The sequence below is a fragment of the Lissotriton vulgaris genome, chromosome 2_1, assembly GCF_964263255.1.
Source record: "Lissotriton vulgaris chromosome 2_1, aLisVul1.2, whole genome shotgun sequence".
NCBI classification, from domain to species: Eukaryota; Metazoa; Chordata; class Amphibia; order Caudata; family Salamandridae; genus Lissotriton; species Lissotriton vulgaris.
Genome location: NC_141687.1, coordinates 2087294784 through 2087311162, shown reverse-complemented (window position 1 = coordinate 2087311162; position 16379 = coordinate 2087294784). Strand labels below are relative to the sequence as shown.

General features: G+C 42.0%; 1 protein-coding gene across 1 annotated transcript in view; it reads right to left on the bottom strand.

Annotated features, from left to right (window-relative positions):
- Positions 1-16100, bottom strand: part of LOC147733753 (protein unc-13 homolog B-like) — a 1057263-nt gene extending 1041163 nt beyond the window's left edge. The window contains exon 1 of the mRNA XM_086958318.1: positions 15794-16100. Coding sequence (XP_086814444.1) covers positions 15794-15815 — 22 coding nt within the window. The 5' untranslated portion in view covers positions 15816-16100. The remainder of the gene's footprint in view (positions 1-15793) is intronic.
- Positions 16101-16379: the final 279 nt, after the last annotated feature.

Here is a 16379-nt window from a genome sequence, read left to right as displayed (position 1 = left end):
TCACTATAGTCTTTCTCTCTTTTCTCTCTTCTTTCTCTCTTTTTTCATGCAAGGCTGTAGGTTGAGCCTCAGGCTGCCCCTCTCTATGGCTGCCCATCCAGCGGCAGCAGAACAGAGAGGGTTGTTCCCCCTTGGTGTGGATAAGGAGAAGGGGGAGAGGGGGAAGGGTCCGCCAGGTTTTATTTTTTTTGGGAGGGTGGTTTGTAAGGATGGTAAAATGTTTGATAAGAGCAACATGAGAAAGAGATTAGTCTGAATAAATATAAAGGAGATAACTATTTGTTCTTTAGAGCAGTATGGAAAGATTACTTCTTTTTTCTTTTTTTGAATGTCTCGGCTAAGATGTTTGGCATGGAACGTCGCAGGCCTTAACAGTAAAAATAAAAGACGACTTGTTCAAGAAGAGCTAAAAATGTATAACCCTAATTTTTTTATCAGAGACACATACTGCTTATAAAGATAAGACATTTTTGGGGCAGCTTGGTTATGATGTTATTATTTGCTCTGCTCTGAATGTTTCAATTAGGGATGTTGCCATTCTTAAAGATAGAAGACTTAGAACATAAATTCTTAAAACCGCAGTAGATAAAAGTGGAAGATGGGCTATCGTACAAATGTCTATTGCAAACTGTAAATATGTGTTCTGTGTGGTTTATGGGCCAAATTTAGACTATTCCGTTGTTTTTGATCAATTAAATACAGAGCTCTTGGGTTGGGAAGGGGAACTCCTTATTATGGGAGATTTTAACTGTATAATGGACTATGCACAAGACACTACTAGGCCCGGTGCTTTTCAGCGTATGCGCAAATCACGCGCTGCTATATTAGAAATTGGTCGCCTTCATAACATTAGGGATATTTGGCATAGTATTTTTCCTAATACTGCGGGATATACCTATTATTCTGCGCCACATAAACTCTGCTCCTGTATCGATATGGCCTGGGCTACAAATAACATTCTGAATACTAGTTTGATTGAAATATGCCCACAGGTCACCTCAGACCACAATCCTATTTTGCTTACATTTAATACCCCACAAATCAGTCAAGGTCCTCGGATATTTTCTTTTCCCAGGTACTTACTCTCAGATAAAGAGTTTTTTTCTCAACTCAAACTACATCTTATAGAGTTTATTAAGATTAATCTTAACTCCAGTGCTTGTACCATCGTGTGGGACGCATGTAAAGCTAGCATACGGGGGTTTACCCTACAATTTATCTATCAACAGAATTCCGAGCATCGTAAAGTCAATAGAGAAATGATAACCAAAATTTTATTGCAAGAACAATTATTAGCTGAAACCCTACATTCAGGCTCTCCTAATGCGGTGGAATTGGGTTTAAAACTGGTGAATTTAAAATCAACTATGAATACAGTATTAAGGGAAAAGAGCAGTGTTAATTTACACAAATTTAGAGTTTCTCAGTACGAGAGTGGAGACAAAATTGGGAAAATTCTCGCCTACAAAGTAGCTGATTCTAAAGAAAGCACATGTATTAAAAGCCCAAAAGGGGCAAATAACATTATTTACGATCAGCCGGCACAAATATTGGAACAATTTGTGGAATTTTACAGTACTCTTTATACTCCAGAAAATTGCCCTAACCTAGTTAGAATATAAGACTATCTGGACAGTAACATTATAGAAAATAGAGATATGCCTGGGTTAGATCAAATGTCAGACCAGATTAATTTGCTAGAAATCAGTCAAGCCATTTCTTTCCTGCCATCAGGAAAAGCCGCAGGTGAAGGTGCTCTACCATTAGAGGTATATAAAATCTGCATTGATAAGCTATTACCTCTTTTTCATCTGGTAATTAGCTCGATTGGTGATACTGGGAATGCCCTGGACTTGTGGAATATGGCTAAAATTGTATTTTGTCTTGAAAAAAGGCAAACCGGCCGATGAGTGTGGGTCTTATAGACCCATCTCACTCATAAATACCGATGCTAAGTTATTTGCTAAAATCTTAGCCATTCGATAGGCTCCATTTATTCCAAGAATAGTTAACCCACAACAAAATGGGTCCGTCACTGGCAGCGACACCACTGCCCATATTAACATGGCCATAACTGCCTTTGAAGTGGCAGAGACAGACTCCACCCCACTCGGTATGATAATGCTGAACGCTGAAAAAGCTTTTAACCGAGTGGGATGGGATTATCTCTGGTCGGTGATGGCTACTCTCGGTTTTAATGGCCAATTTGTAAGATGGATCCAAGCTCTATATCATAATGCTATAGCTAAAGTTAGCTATGCAGGTTTGATGTCTTTCACCTTTTCTATATCCCGGGGTACACGGCAGGGGTGCCCATTGTCCCCCTTGCTGTTCGCACTTTCAATGGAACCTTTTCTTTATGCTTTACAGGTACACCCCAAATAACTCCCTTTAGATCTGGCCCTCAATCCTTGAAAATCACAGCATACGCTGATGATATAGCCATTTATTCAACAGATGTGGCGGAGGCATTACAAGGGATAACTATTGAGGCACGCAGATTTGGCTCGGTGTCTGGATATGAATTAAACATAAATAAGACACAAATAGTTATGAACTATAAATCTGTGGTACCGATAACTGAAATTTGTAACACAGCTACTTATTTGGGTGTTAAAATCTCATCCAAAATTAATGAGGTGATTACAATTAACTATGATACTTTATTAAAATCCACTGCTCAGTTACTAAAAAAATGGCATAAGCTCCCCTTAAACATCATTGGCAGGATCAATTTGATTAAAATGAAGGTACTGCCCAAATTTCTTTATTTTTTTCGGTCTATTCCGTTATTACTTAACAAGCTTTTTTTTTAAAAACTTGATGGGATACTAAGTAGCTTTATTTGGGGCTACGGTAAAGCTTGTAGGTCTATCGTATTACTTAAGGGTTCTCTAGAAAATGGAGGGCTCACTTTTCCTGATTTTAAGTTATATTTTTGGTAAACTTTTCTCGGCCGCCTACGCAGCTTACTTAATACGGAAAATCAATTTTATTTTCACACATTTATATTAAACTCTGAGGCAAATATGTTTCTGTTAAGAATCAATGACCCCAATTATCATAAAAGGGTGAAATTTAAGACCGCTAGGGATACAGTTAAGATTTGGTTTAATATTTTGGCATTCTGTAAAACTTCTTTCTTTCATCCTAAATTGGTGCTATGGGGTAATCCGGGGCTCCCTGGGATTTTTAATGATAGCATAGCAAATATATGGGCTTCATATGGTATTGAAACCTTAGGGGATCTATATGGAATCCACGGTTTCTGGGATTTCGAGATACTCAAAAATATACACAATCAGATAGACTCAATGAGATTCAAATATATGCAAATACAAGATTTTTTGGTACGTAAGATGAAAATACGAGAATTCCTGGATTCTGATATATGGAATTACCTTTACTCAGTTAAGAACAAATCCTTAATCAGTGAAGCCTATAAATGTTTTAATACCTATAGAATCAGTGATTGTCCTAAATTGGCGGAGAAATGGAGTATGATAACATAACTCCGAACAAGATTGCTGCTTCCCTGTGTAATATCAATAATGCTGTCCAATCATCAAGTCTAAGACTGCAGCAATTTAGAACAACATGTATGTTATATCATACATCTGAAAGGATCTCTAAATGGTCCACAAATGCTTCTTTTAGCGATCGCACCAAATGCCCTAAATGCAATCTAGTTGCAGCAAATTTGGAGTATATGTTGTTCTCATGCCCGGCCCTGACTGAGTTTTGGTCAGCTTTGGGCAAGATATTAAAATTAAAATGGATTAAACCGCCCCTACTTTCTGCATTAACAGTATTATTAGATATCCATTACGTCACTATACCACAACAAGCTTTGGTAACTATTCTATTGTCATCTGCTAAATTAAATTGCCCGAGCCTGGATTTCCCCGAAGCCTCCTCACATTATGGAACGGTGCTCATTGGTCAATGATATTTACTCTATGCAGTATGCTAAGGCAAAGCCAAGAGGTATCCGATCTTTAATAAAATGTGATCAAATTCGGGGTACTTTTATATTAATACTGCTGAGTTATCATACTAATATTGTATAATTAGGAAAATACCCTCCAATTGATTATCAGACATGATCCCGCAATGTTTCATGGTCTTTTTTTCTTCTTCTACTTTGTTCTATGTTATGTTATAATTTGTAGAATATTGATTAGTCATGAAATTATTTCCATTTCTGCTATACTGTTTATTTCTCCTATATTGGTACGTATGTCTTGTTGTGCTAAAACTGTAATCTGTCTTTATTTCTTGAGTTGCTAATAAAAAATATTAAACAAAAAAAAAAAAACGAAGAGGGTCCCTATCTGTTCTGGATGGCTTTGGAGAAGGAAGCAAGGAAATAACAAGGTATACAACACCAAGACTTCTCCAAAACAATATCATTTAGTGAATTGCAGTCTGTCTATGATATGAACTATTCTGTGCCAGACCAATAGTTTTAAAAGTTTATTTATACGAAATATACAAATATATTTAATAAATCTTTTTTTCTTTTAAACATGAATATTCATTATACATAAAAACAGGAACATGTGCCTCAATATTTTCATATATTTATTGGGGAGCACCCAAAACAACACTATGAATAAATATTTACATACAAAACATAAAGTGTAACAGTGCAAATAACAGAACTCACATACCATATTAAGACTAAAACAATACAAAAGCAAGTGAACAATAAACATACAAAGCAAAAAAGACATTCCCAAAAGTAACAAACAAGATTAATTCATTCTATACTTGTGTTTGAATTGATCAAATGTTCAAGTTCAACATTAGTGCATTAATAAACAGAAATGCGCCTATACCTAAACAGCCATGATACACAATCATTGAGTAGTGCTGACACAACTTTACCCTTTTCACATATTTACTGAGGATGGTTTTATTCTCATCATTTTTCAAACTTGTCTTGAAATGTATTGAAGTTATGTTTTTAGCGTGAACTGTGGTCTACTTGTATTACTTTTTTCGATTGAGCGAAAACTTTCTGTAAAACTGTCTTGAAACATACTGGAAGCAAATTGGTTTGAGCAAAATTTGTCACTTAACAATATTTTTTGCGTGCCAAGGCAAACATTATGCTAAATAGTGTAATGTCAAATTCTAAGCAATTTTACATAAATTGAAATCCGAGGATTGCACAATTCTCTAGCGTATATTTAAAATTCACCCAGGCCTAATATTTACATGGGCAAAAACTCCAGTGGCAAATGGAAGAGAATGATTCCACCTACAGGTGGATAGAGTCTATCTTTCTGGAGTTGGAAGGCTTGCAGCGTTTTACATTTTGTATTGAGGCACCACAGTTCTCCAGGTTTGACTTCAAAACAAATCAGCTTAGCATGCTTTGGACCAAATGTTAAATGTACCTTCACAATCCCAGATGGCAGCCTTCATTTTCCATTTCCTATGTACCTTAGCCCAAATGGATAGTGAACTTGGATTATGACATACCTCACCACTATATAAGGAGTAGATAAAAAACGCTTCCTTGTGCTGTAACCAATTCCGAAGTTTATTTTTTCATTGGTTTTTCACAACCTGGTCCAATTTTTGTCCTACGTTTATTTCTTCCTTTTCTGACTCTAGGATGTCCTCTAGGAATCTCCAACATCCTCTTGCCTCCATCTTTTGCACAGCTCTTCTTCGAACATCCAGTATTTAGGCTTCAACCCTCCCCTGATCTCAAGGTTTTTGCTGTCAGTCCTGTTTTTGTCCCTTTGTAGCGCCTTCTGGAAGGCAGTACTCAGGTGTGTCTTGCACCAGCAACATCATGGTTGCTGGAAGGGGTCGCCCTTACCTCTAGCAGAGGAAACCAGAAGATTAAGAGGCTGGAAGCCCAGCACTTGATGTTAAAACAGATTTGAAATTCCAAGGGGTGACTCTCGCTCATTAACTGCAAAAGCTGCTTTCTTTGTCAAGCTTCTATTCATAATGGGCTACCGATAAATGCCTATATCGTAGCATTCTATGTTTTTTAAAGCATATTTCTTAAATCAACCGCCAAGATGCGCCAATTAATCTGTGGGTGCCCCACTTTTCCAACCCTCACACTAAAATGGTGGTCGCTTTGGTAAATGCGCTCTCAAAGAAGCATTTGTATTGTTACAACCTCTATCTTTATAAAGTTGACATCTGTGACCAGCACCCCACTCCGAAAACTGTTCCCGTTCCACTACCTAAAAGCAAACACCGCATTTTCCCCCGTTGCTGTGACAAGTTAAGGAAGTTTGCATTTTTTCTATTTCTTGTCTACTTTGCATCCGGAAGACAAGTGACTAAAAGTGCAGACAGTGTGCACATAGGTGTGAAAAGCCAGATACTTTTTGACAGGAGGAAATGGAACAACTGTTAGAGCTGATTTAACCTAATCTAAATGCATCTGCTAAAATACTTCCTTGAAAGTTAACTACATGTTTATATTGAATAATTAATTTCCTCGCACCTCAAAAGCGGTGGCAGTTACACTAAATTAATAATTGACTTCCACATGCGTGCGACATAGTGAAAAGGGAAGGCTGGCATGGCGTTCAACTGCATTTGTACTGAGGGGCATTTTGAGGCTAGTAGCATTTGATCTTGTATATAAATTAGCTGCATTACACTTTCCTTCAGATCAACAAGACCGCCAGGCAATTAACCTCAGAAGCGTCAAATATCACCTTGGGAGTGCTGTAAGACATGATCTCCATCACAGTTGAGGTTGTTGTGTGTCTTAAACAGTTAAAGGGTTGCATCAGGGGTATTACGTCACCCGAAATAATTGTAAATGGTTGCCTATCGGGCTTTTAAAAAAAGTATGGGAACTGTGATCCTGTGTGCAATGAGGTGGGGTGAGTGAGCATGTAAGTGTGGTCAAAAGCAAAGCTAAAAAAACAAAATATTATAGTACTTTTTTCGGTCTTTCACCTTCAGGTAACTACATATAAAATAAAGCACAGCTCAAATGAAAATTAAATGTCAATAATATGTCAATCAGTGTGAAATGCTGTATTGTACGTTATGACAACTATATTAGTTAATGAGTTGCAGCAGAGAGTCACAGAATTTAAACCTGGTTGGAACAGTGGAGAACAGAGACTTGTGTATGTTTCATGCTACAAGGCCCCAGTCTGTGACAGAAAGCACTGTGAATATTTAAGTAACTATTTCCATTACACACAGTTTAAGATCGACACAGTATAACATAGACTTCTACAAAGTGTGCAAAATTGTTTCAGGTTTTAAAAACGTGCTTCCAAAATATAGATTTTAGTAATACCCAGACTGCACGTAGTGAACTTTTCTTTATAACTGTCTTTTAAAAGCACATACTTCACAGCTTAGTAGGTAGCTCCCTTACAATACCTCTCAAAAAGAATACGTCTGTGTCATCAGGAAGCTTAAAGTGATTCCATCAATTAAAGCCAATACCGCTTCCAGACACCCTTTACATTGCCAGATTGACCAGCGGTGCACATTTTCATTTCTTTCAGGGAAGCAGACACCCTGGCAAGAAGGCTTGTTTAGCTATTCTGCTCGTCCCTGGGATTCACAGCTCAGGAGACTCCTTACCTTACACTTCAGCAGAAGCATTTCAACAGTCAGAATTAAACGTCCAAAACCAGTTTTTTTTAACAATTCATAGGGCAAATGTTTTTCAAAAATTAAAAAGTATGAGGAAGTCATGCCCCTCAAATCCCACCAGCCCCCTGCCTCCTCACACCCCTCCCACTGCGGCCACTGACTTTACATGAATATGCTGCTTTTGGCTGAAATATATCAGGAACTGGTGTTGATTCTAATCACAGAGCACAAAAGAACACACTATAACATAACCCTAAGCAATATCGCAACCGTCAGTGGCCTCAACGATCACTACTCTGCGACTATATCGAACATCCTGGATGATCTAGCCCCACTAAAACTGAAAAGAGCCTAAATCAAAGACAGAAACCCCTGGTTCACAGGATCCCTCAACAATGAGAGGAGATCCCTCCGGCAATCTGAAAGAACCTGGAGGCAGCACCCCTCCGCCTCACGCTTAAAGCTTCTCTGCCAGGCCAGAAATGTCTATAACAGGAACATCTTCAATTCAAAAAAGAATTTTTCAGAACTGAACTAGAGAAGGCCAAGAACAGACCCTACAAGCTCTTTTAACTGGTCAAACACCAATCTAATAAACTGGCCTAAACATCGAAAGAAACCCCCAATACTCCTATAACCTCCGAGGAATTCTCCTCTTTCTTCGCTGACAAAATCAAAACCCTAGGAATCAAACTCAGCTCTGCCACATACTCTCAACCCCTTTCTGACCTGCCTCCTCCTGCTGTGAAGCCCCCACAGGCTCCACCTAAAAATCTAGCTCACTGGGCCGACTTCAAAGTCTATGACGAAGACTCCGTCTCTAAAATCCTCTCTTCCTTAAAACTGAATAACCATTTTAATGACCCGTTCCTTTCCAACTGTCTAGCTGCCGTCGCCCAATCCTTTATTCTTAGCTGGACTGCAATAATTAATGTCCCTCTCTGGCAGGGATCGATTCCTAACTATCTAAAACCCGTCCAAGTCCTCCCGATTTTGAAAAAGCCACTGCTGGATCCAGCTTCCCCTGACAATGTCGGACCCATCTCCAACATCCCCCTCCTTGCCAAAGTGATGGCGAAGTGTGTGCAACAGCACCTAAGTCAACACATCAACAACTTCCACCTACTCGACGACTTCTAATCCAGATTTACACCTGGGCACAGCACTGATATTATGATATCAGTGCTGATATTATGCCTGTTATTAAGAGATAACAGGCATCTGATGGCAGCGTGTTATACAGGGGCACCACTGTTACTGATTTTCATGGACTGGCCTGTCACCGAAACGCACGTCGGCTTGTGTCTCCAGGAATACGGTTATTGTCCTAACTACATCAGGACCCGTAGTTAAAATCATCTACCTGGACCAACATCCCGATCCATACAACACATTAACCACCTATGTGTTGTACTCGCCAGGATCAGAAGAATGAATGGTAGAATGAATGTTGAATGGTATAAGATGAGATAGAGTGGGAAGAGATTGAAGTGAGTGAGACAGTGTGTGTGAAGTGTGGCCGGTACTGGGTAGGACTATCTTCCCTTTTGTTGCTGCCCCCATATCTATGTATGTTTTATTTATGATCTAAATGTATTTGTGATACGAAAATTATATTTAATGTTTATATCCTTGCCATCCTAAAAAAATAAAAATATATATATTTCTAACATGAACTGTAGAGTCTATTTGGTTTGACCATGTGATTGTTATGTGTAGTGTCAGCTCCTAGGTTAATCACCCCTTCACATATATCTGTTGGACCCTCTAGCTGGGGCCTTTATATCCCGAGGCAGGGTGTCCTTACTTTCTATTCAAACTAGAATGGTTTAGGTCCTTCCTCCTAAACTGATCACAGCGATTCCTAATCACTGGCAACCTATCTGCACCCTCCCCGGTCACGGTTTGAGTCCCTCAAGGTTCAACCCTGTCCCCCACCCTCTTCAACCTTTACATAAAACAGCTTGCCAAAGTGCTTCACACTGCAAATATCTCCTTCCACATGTATGCTGATGACACTCAGATCTACATCAAAACATCATCTCTCGAAGAGATTCTCTCCCTGAACAAAGCCCTGAAACTCACTGTCCACTGGCTCGCCTCCAATCATCTCAAACTCAATGCTAAGAAAACTGAATTTCTCCTAATTTCCCCTCCTAACACCAACCACAAGATCCAAATATGGATTAATGCTATCACAGCCTTAAATTGCCCACCAACCATCATGGACTCTGCCAAATCCCTGGGAATTACCCTTGATAGCAATCTGAACATGCAGGACCAAATCAATTCGGTGACCAAATCAGCCAGATTCCAACTGAGCTACCTTAGGAAACTGAAACCATTCCTTGGTGCTCCTGACTTGAAAATAGATTTCCCAGCACTCGTCATCTCTAGACTGGAATATGGCTGCTCCACCCTCTCAGGTTTACCCAAGATCTGCCTGGCACCTTTAAAAGCCTACCTCAATGCAGCAGCCAGACTACTTACCGGGACAAGGAAATTCGGCCATATTTGGCTTCCCTTTGAGGCAAGAATACAGCTTAAGCTAGCATGCATCACACACAATGCTTTATACTCAAACTCCCCTGCATATCTTGCACGGAAACTTGTGATTTCGGGAGGAATCAAAAATTCCCAGGCTGCCAGAGACCTCTTGCTCCAACCTGAACACTTTCGGGGAAAAAACGTATAATCGGGCTTTCTCTGGAGCGCTCCAAGAATATGGAACTCTCCCACCTGACATCAGAAAAATCCCTTCTCTGGCCCGCTCCAAAAAGGATGCCTGTAGGAGAGTAGGATTTGCTTACTATGGTTACCCCCACTTTTTTCTGGAGTTTCACTGTTTTTTACTTTACTCTGGCTGGGGTCCTGCTATTCAAAGCCCGAGCCTAGCTGCTTCCTCTCTTAAATTGATTGTATTACTATAGGTACACTCCAGTTTGGTTACTGGGGTACCCTTGTGAGTCCCACGTATATGGTACACTAAGTACTAAGGGCATAGGTACCCCAGAGGCCTACCAGGGGCTGCAGCATGTATTATGCCACCCCTGCAAAGCCTTCCAAAATGACACCACAGGACTGCTACTGCAACCTGGGTAAGGTGGTGCATGCACCCCTTACTAAGATATAGGTTACCAATATCTACCCTAAATCACTGCACATAGAAACCTATCAGTCACCCCTATGGCAGGCCTTATCAATCCTGAAGGCAGGGTGCTTGGTTTGTGGGAGAAGGTGCCCATGCATAAGCTTGACCTCTCTGCTGCTTTCCGAATCTATTCTCTGAGGTTGTTCTGTGATGCAGCCAGACCATATACTCTTAAGTGGAATTATAACCTCGCGGTAAATGCTAACTTTGGGATGGCTGCACGGAAACATTTGGTGCCAAACACTTTGGAATCCTACCCCCCCTCGTCGGTCCTGGTGGTAGGGGTAGAATTCCACTTTTCTAGAGTGAGAGACATGTACACACAGGTCTGCCTGGTAACAGTTTGAAAGAACCCTGGTATCACAAAATGGATGCTGCTGCCACAGACACGAGTCTGGCCTCCTGCTGCTGGATGAAACTCCGGCAGGGGAGACCTGGACAATAGGTTTCCTGTCACAAGGAAGAGTAACCACCTCCCAGACAGGCCTTAGTGGATAAGGGCTGGGTGGGTGCACTCCAGGAGTGTTTTCAAGTCTGCACTGGGGGCACATTTGGTGTCCCTGTGCATAGCCCAGTTCAAACCGGTTGCAGGGGCTACCAGCCCCTGCTCTGGCGTGAAACTGGACAAAGAAAATGGGTGTAGCCACCCCTCTTTCCAAAACCCTCCCATAGTCCAACTCCTTTCTTAGGTATAAGTAAGGAACCCCTGGCAACAGGACTTTAGATATCCATGGACGAAACTCTGCAACTGTATTCTGGAACTTCGACAGTCTACTAAAGACTAGAGGACTGAAGAAATCTCCCTTGGGGTCAAGGAGTGACTCCTCTGCTTGGCAGGCACTAAGGAAGCATTTGACGGTCTGCATCTCCGAAGCTCTTGACAGACTCCGAAGTACCTGCAGCCCAGGAAGAGGATTTCCAGACTTCTCAGTGGCTGACCCAAGGCCCCAGCAAAGCTGAGACATGCAGCCTTGTGAGTGATGTGGAACCGGAACTCCTGGACACAATGCACATTTGCTAGTGCATTGACTTCTCGATGCCTCTTGAAGTTATGCTTTGGGTCACTTGTAGCCCAAGCCCCGAGCACAATCTGCACCGAAGATTGTGGGTCTACACTCCACGAGTGTTCTGTGAGCTTGCTTCTTGCATTTCTGCTTGAGGCTCCTTCGCAATCCCTGGTCCGTCGACTGGTCGGTCCTTACGAAGGCAAGTCTAATTTTCCTTGGGCTTCCCTGGTTGCTCCTGACGTGCCCTTACTCCCCACCACATGGTGAGTCCCTCATACCTTGCTGGTCTGCACTGAAGCATTTCTTTACTTCCTGCGTGGGTTGCTGTTGCCAAGGCTTGTTGGGTCCAATCTGGGCACCGACACCGCAGCACTCGACATCCTTCGTGGGACAGCTTGATTCCAGATCCTCGCTGACGACGCCTCCTGGTCCTCGTGGCTGAAGAGTCAAGCTTCACCTTCTTCACCAGAAATCACCCTACATCGATGGGCATCCGCCTATCATTCTCCTGGTCACTGGCTAGTGACCCAGAATCTATCCCCTCTGCTTTCAGGTCCTTCCCATCTCTGATCCAGGATTCAATCCACCCGGACACTTTTCTCTTCAACGGCAGCAGCACTTTGCAGCAGATCACCATTGGAAACGACAACGATTCCCACACCAAAAGACACCTATGCACACGGCTTCTGAGGGTGAGGTAACTCGAGTGCTCTGGTGCTCCCGTGGGTGTTGGCCCTAGAACCCCTTAAGTCTAAAGGGGTTTGCTCAAAGTCCTCTCCTAAGTGTCCTTTATCTTTAAATTTCCAACCACGACTTTCCCCATTGAAGGCAACAGTGATCCGCAGCTGTGTTCAGACACTGCACGGTTAGTCCCCTGTAGGTTCCCTGTGTCACTACCTTGAGTGATTCCTTGTGGCGCCAGCACTTCTACAGGCTCTAGGCCTTGTGTCTAGTCAAGTCGTGATTCTCATACCACTTTCTTAATATATGGTTTAGTACGCCCCTAGGGCTCAATGTATATTGTGCTAATGTACTGTGTGCTTTTAAGTTTACTTTATGTACTTTTGCCTCTAGCCTCAGAAAGAGACTAGTGGGATGTGTTTGGAATAAGTACATATATTTCATATATACCTGGTGTGGTTCTCCTTTCATTTGGTCATTTACGAGATTATAGACTGGTAAAACAAGCTGCTTTACATTCCTCCAAGACTTAGCCAGAAGGCTGCTCTCCACAGCTACCACTAGGATAGCTTTCTATAAAGGTTGTCTTTAACCTATCCTTAATAAGGGTTATTTGGACTGGTACAAGGTATCAACTAGAATAGTGGACAGCATATGCCAGGCCAACTTCTCACAACGCCAAGACCTTCCTTATGAGCAAATTCCTCATTTAAACTTGCCCTCAACCACCACTATGACCCGGATCCACGTTTGTCTATTACCTCCCCTCAGATTTCCTAGTCACCTCACACAGAAACCAGGAATCGTGTCTTGAGTAATGGTAAATGTAATATGTAATACTTATCTCATCTTGAGTAACTGTATATGTAATTTGTAAATATATGTCTTTCTATCTCCTATGTATCCTATATCCTGCCCCCTACTGTTTTTTTTCTTCTTTTACTTGGTGATTCTATGCCTTTTGTACAATGCTATGTTGCCTGTAAAGTGTTCTGATACCCTAACGGGTCAAGTTTGCGCTCTATAAAACACAGTCATAAATAAATAAACAAATGAGACAAAGCAAAAATGATATCAGGGATCAATACAAAAAAACACAACGCAACACAACAACCATAGTACAAGAGAACAAAAATGCAACAAACTAATACAGCACAAAATAACACAGCATCACCACAACGAAATGCAATGCAACGAATATGCATACAAATTATTACCAAATGTTACCAACTCAACAAACGTTTTTTCACAATATGGTGATAAAAGAAGTTTGCACTAAGTATTGCCTAAATTACCACAGAAGAATAGGAAATAGCACCAGCCAAACTCATTTTGTGAGTCGGCCCATGGTACTAGGGTGAATCGGAGGGAGCAGGGTATTATTGGCAGGAATAGAATGCGACGTTGTACATTGCAACGGGGCGAAAGACAAGAAACCACGAGAAAACGGCAGCAGCAGGTACTTAGATACATAGGGGGCATTAACAGTCGCGGCTCCTTCATAACTGCCTTCAAGACAGAGTTAGAATGAGAGCCGAAGGTTTTCGTGAAATCCCTCTCTCCCGCTTCAGTCCAGTGTGAGATTAAAGCGTCTTCCTTTTCCGCTCTCTATTTCCGTCTTGTAAACTCTGCTATTTGGTCAACTGCGTGAGAGTAACTGTTTGCCTAAGGAACATGCTCGGATTTGTATTTTCTGAACAGTAGTGACGACACAACAATGTACACGGAAATAAACAAAGCGTCAAAGTAGGTCGGAGTGAGCGCAATTCAAACGCTGGTTGTAAAATAAACTGACTAGAAATTCAGCAGTCTTCCCCCAGGTTCACCAAACACCAAGCCTGTAACATGTGCTACACAAAAAGGATGTCTAGCTGGGAGCAGTGAGTTTACCCTCTGAGCAGACTGCCTTCACCTCACTATTGCACAGTGCCTTGCAGCGGCCCTTGCACATGGATGTGAAACAGTCTGTATTCTGCCCAAGTGTTACCTGAACAGTCTGTTCAAAGCGTGTTTCACGACTGGACAGCAATTCTGGCTGTCAGAGCATATATATATATATATATATATATATATATATATATATATATATATATATATATATATATATATATATATATATATATATATATATATATATATATATATATATATATATATATATATATATATATATATATATATATATATATATATATATATCGTTACCTTATACTTACCATGCGTGGTAAAGGCATCTGCATGGTAAGGGCATGCATGGTCAGTGCTGAAGCGTGGAAAAGGCGTGCTTAAAAAAGCGTGCTTAGTAAAAGCATGCTTTGTATTGTCATACAACCCCATCTTTGTATTGGAGGGGCAGCAGTACCAATCTATGGTTAAAGAATGCAAAAAGGCTCTGTACAGACTGCTTTGCACTGTTCGAGTCATGATTGGAGCCTAGTCTTCTGATTAGCTTTGTGAAGGCTTTTCTGTGAGAGAGGTATGAATATTGCCCAGACCGCAAACACTCTTTGCACAAACTGCTCTATGTGCGTGCCAGTGCCAGGGCATTTTGTTTTTAGAGGGGAGAGCCCATTAGGCCCAAAGTAGGCACAGATCATGTTTGCGGTCTCGACACCAATCCAAGCCCAAGTTCTCACACAGAACTGCTTGTTCAAAACCAGTCTGCATGCTGGTCACTCGCCCTCCCTCCCATACGATGGGCACAGAGCTAGTTTGCCGCTTGACATCCATTCCTATCACTTGCAAAGAGCAGTTGTACCAAGTATGGTTGCGTTGGGAGAAAGCGTCTTACCTCTCCGAAAGAACAGCCCCTACAAAGCTCATTTAAAGTCTGGTAACCAAACCTGCTTCTCAGGCAGCGCAGGGCAGTCTGAACATGGCCTGTCTGCATTCTGGGCACCCCTCACTTACATCAGTTTGCACAAAGCGTCTGGACACTGGCCTTACCTCCCATCCCACAGACAGCAATATGGCAATAATCTCATATTCATTATGCCCTCGCAGACGAGTCCCTGCGTAGCACTTGTGAAGTCTGTGAATCTTCCAAAGACACATCCTGTACAGAGCCTGTTTGCATTCTAGGCATGGCTCTTACCTCTCACAAGTAACCATCAGTACACAGCAGGTTTTCAGTCTTAGCATTGGGCACTCCTTTCACACAGACACTCTGTACCGACTGATTGCACTATGGGCACCAGTGCCACCCCTCACACGCAGCAGACTATACGGCATGCTTACAGTCTGCACTAGTCCTACCCCTCACACAGACAACAGCCTGGACACGGTAGGTCTGCATCGTGCTCACTATTCCGACGCGCAGAGCAGCCTGTACAAAGTTGTGTAACAGTCCTACCTCTCACAAAGAGCAGTCCCATGACAGCAGCAGCTCCCAGGAGGCGGCTCTTTTCGGCGGAGGCAGACACTGGACTGAGTCCCGCCTGTCCGAGGTTGACATTGAAGCGCAGACGGTTCCTCCGCCCAAGATCCTCCCACAGCTTCCCCGAGAAGCCGAGGACCGGCACCGGACGGCACGTCACTCCAGAGCCGCTGAGTGGGTTCGGCCAGGCGATCTTACAGTATAGAAAGCGCTGAGTTTCACCTGGGGCGGGTTACTTCAGCCTCCCTCTGCAGGCGCGTGCCGCGGCAGGTGTACGCACACTGGGCTCATCATGCCTCTCACGAGCGCCGGTGACTGTACAACATTGGCCGCCGCCCAGGGTCTCTGGAAATATGTTACAGGTACCACGGATAACGCCTGTGCAGACATCAGTGAGGGTGAATTCGGATCACATGCGTTAAAACTGCCTCACTGGGTCATAGCCCTCTATGTATAATGCAGACATTCTCACTTACAGTTTCGAAAAATTCGTGGAAAAACGTAATTTATTATTGGGATCTACAACAAACAACTTTAATCACGTATTTCTATAAACTCCTCC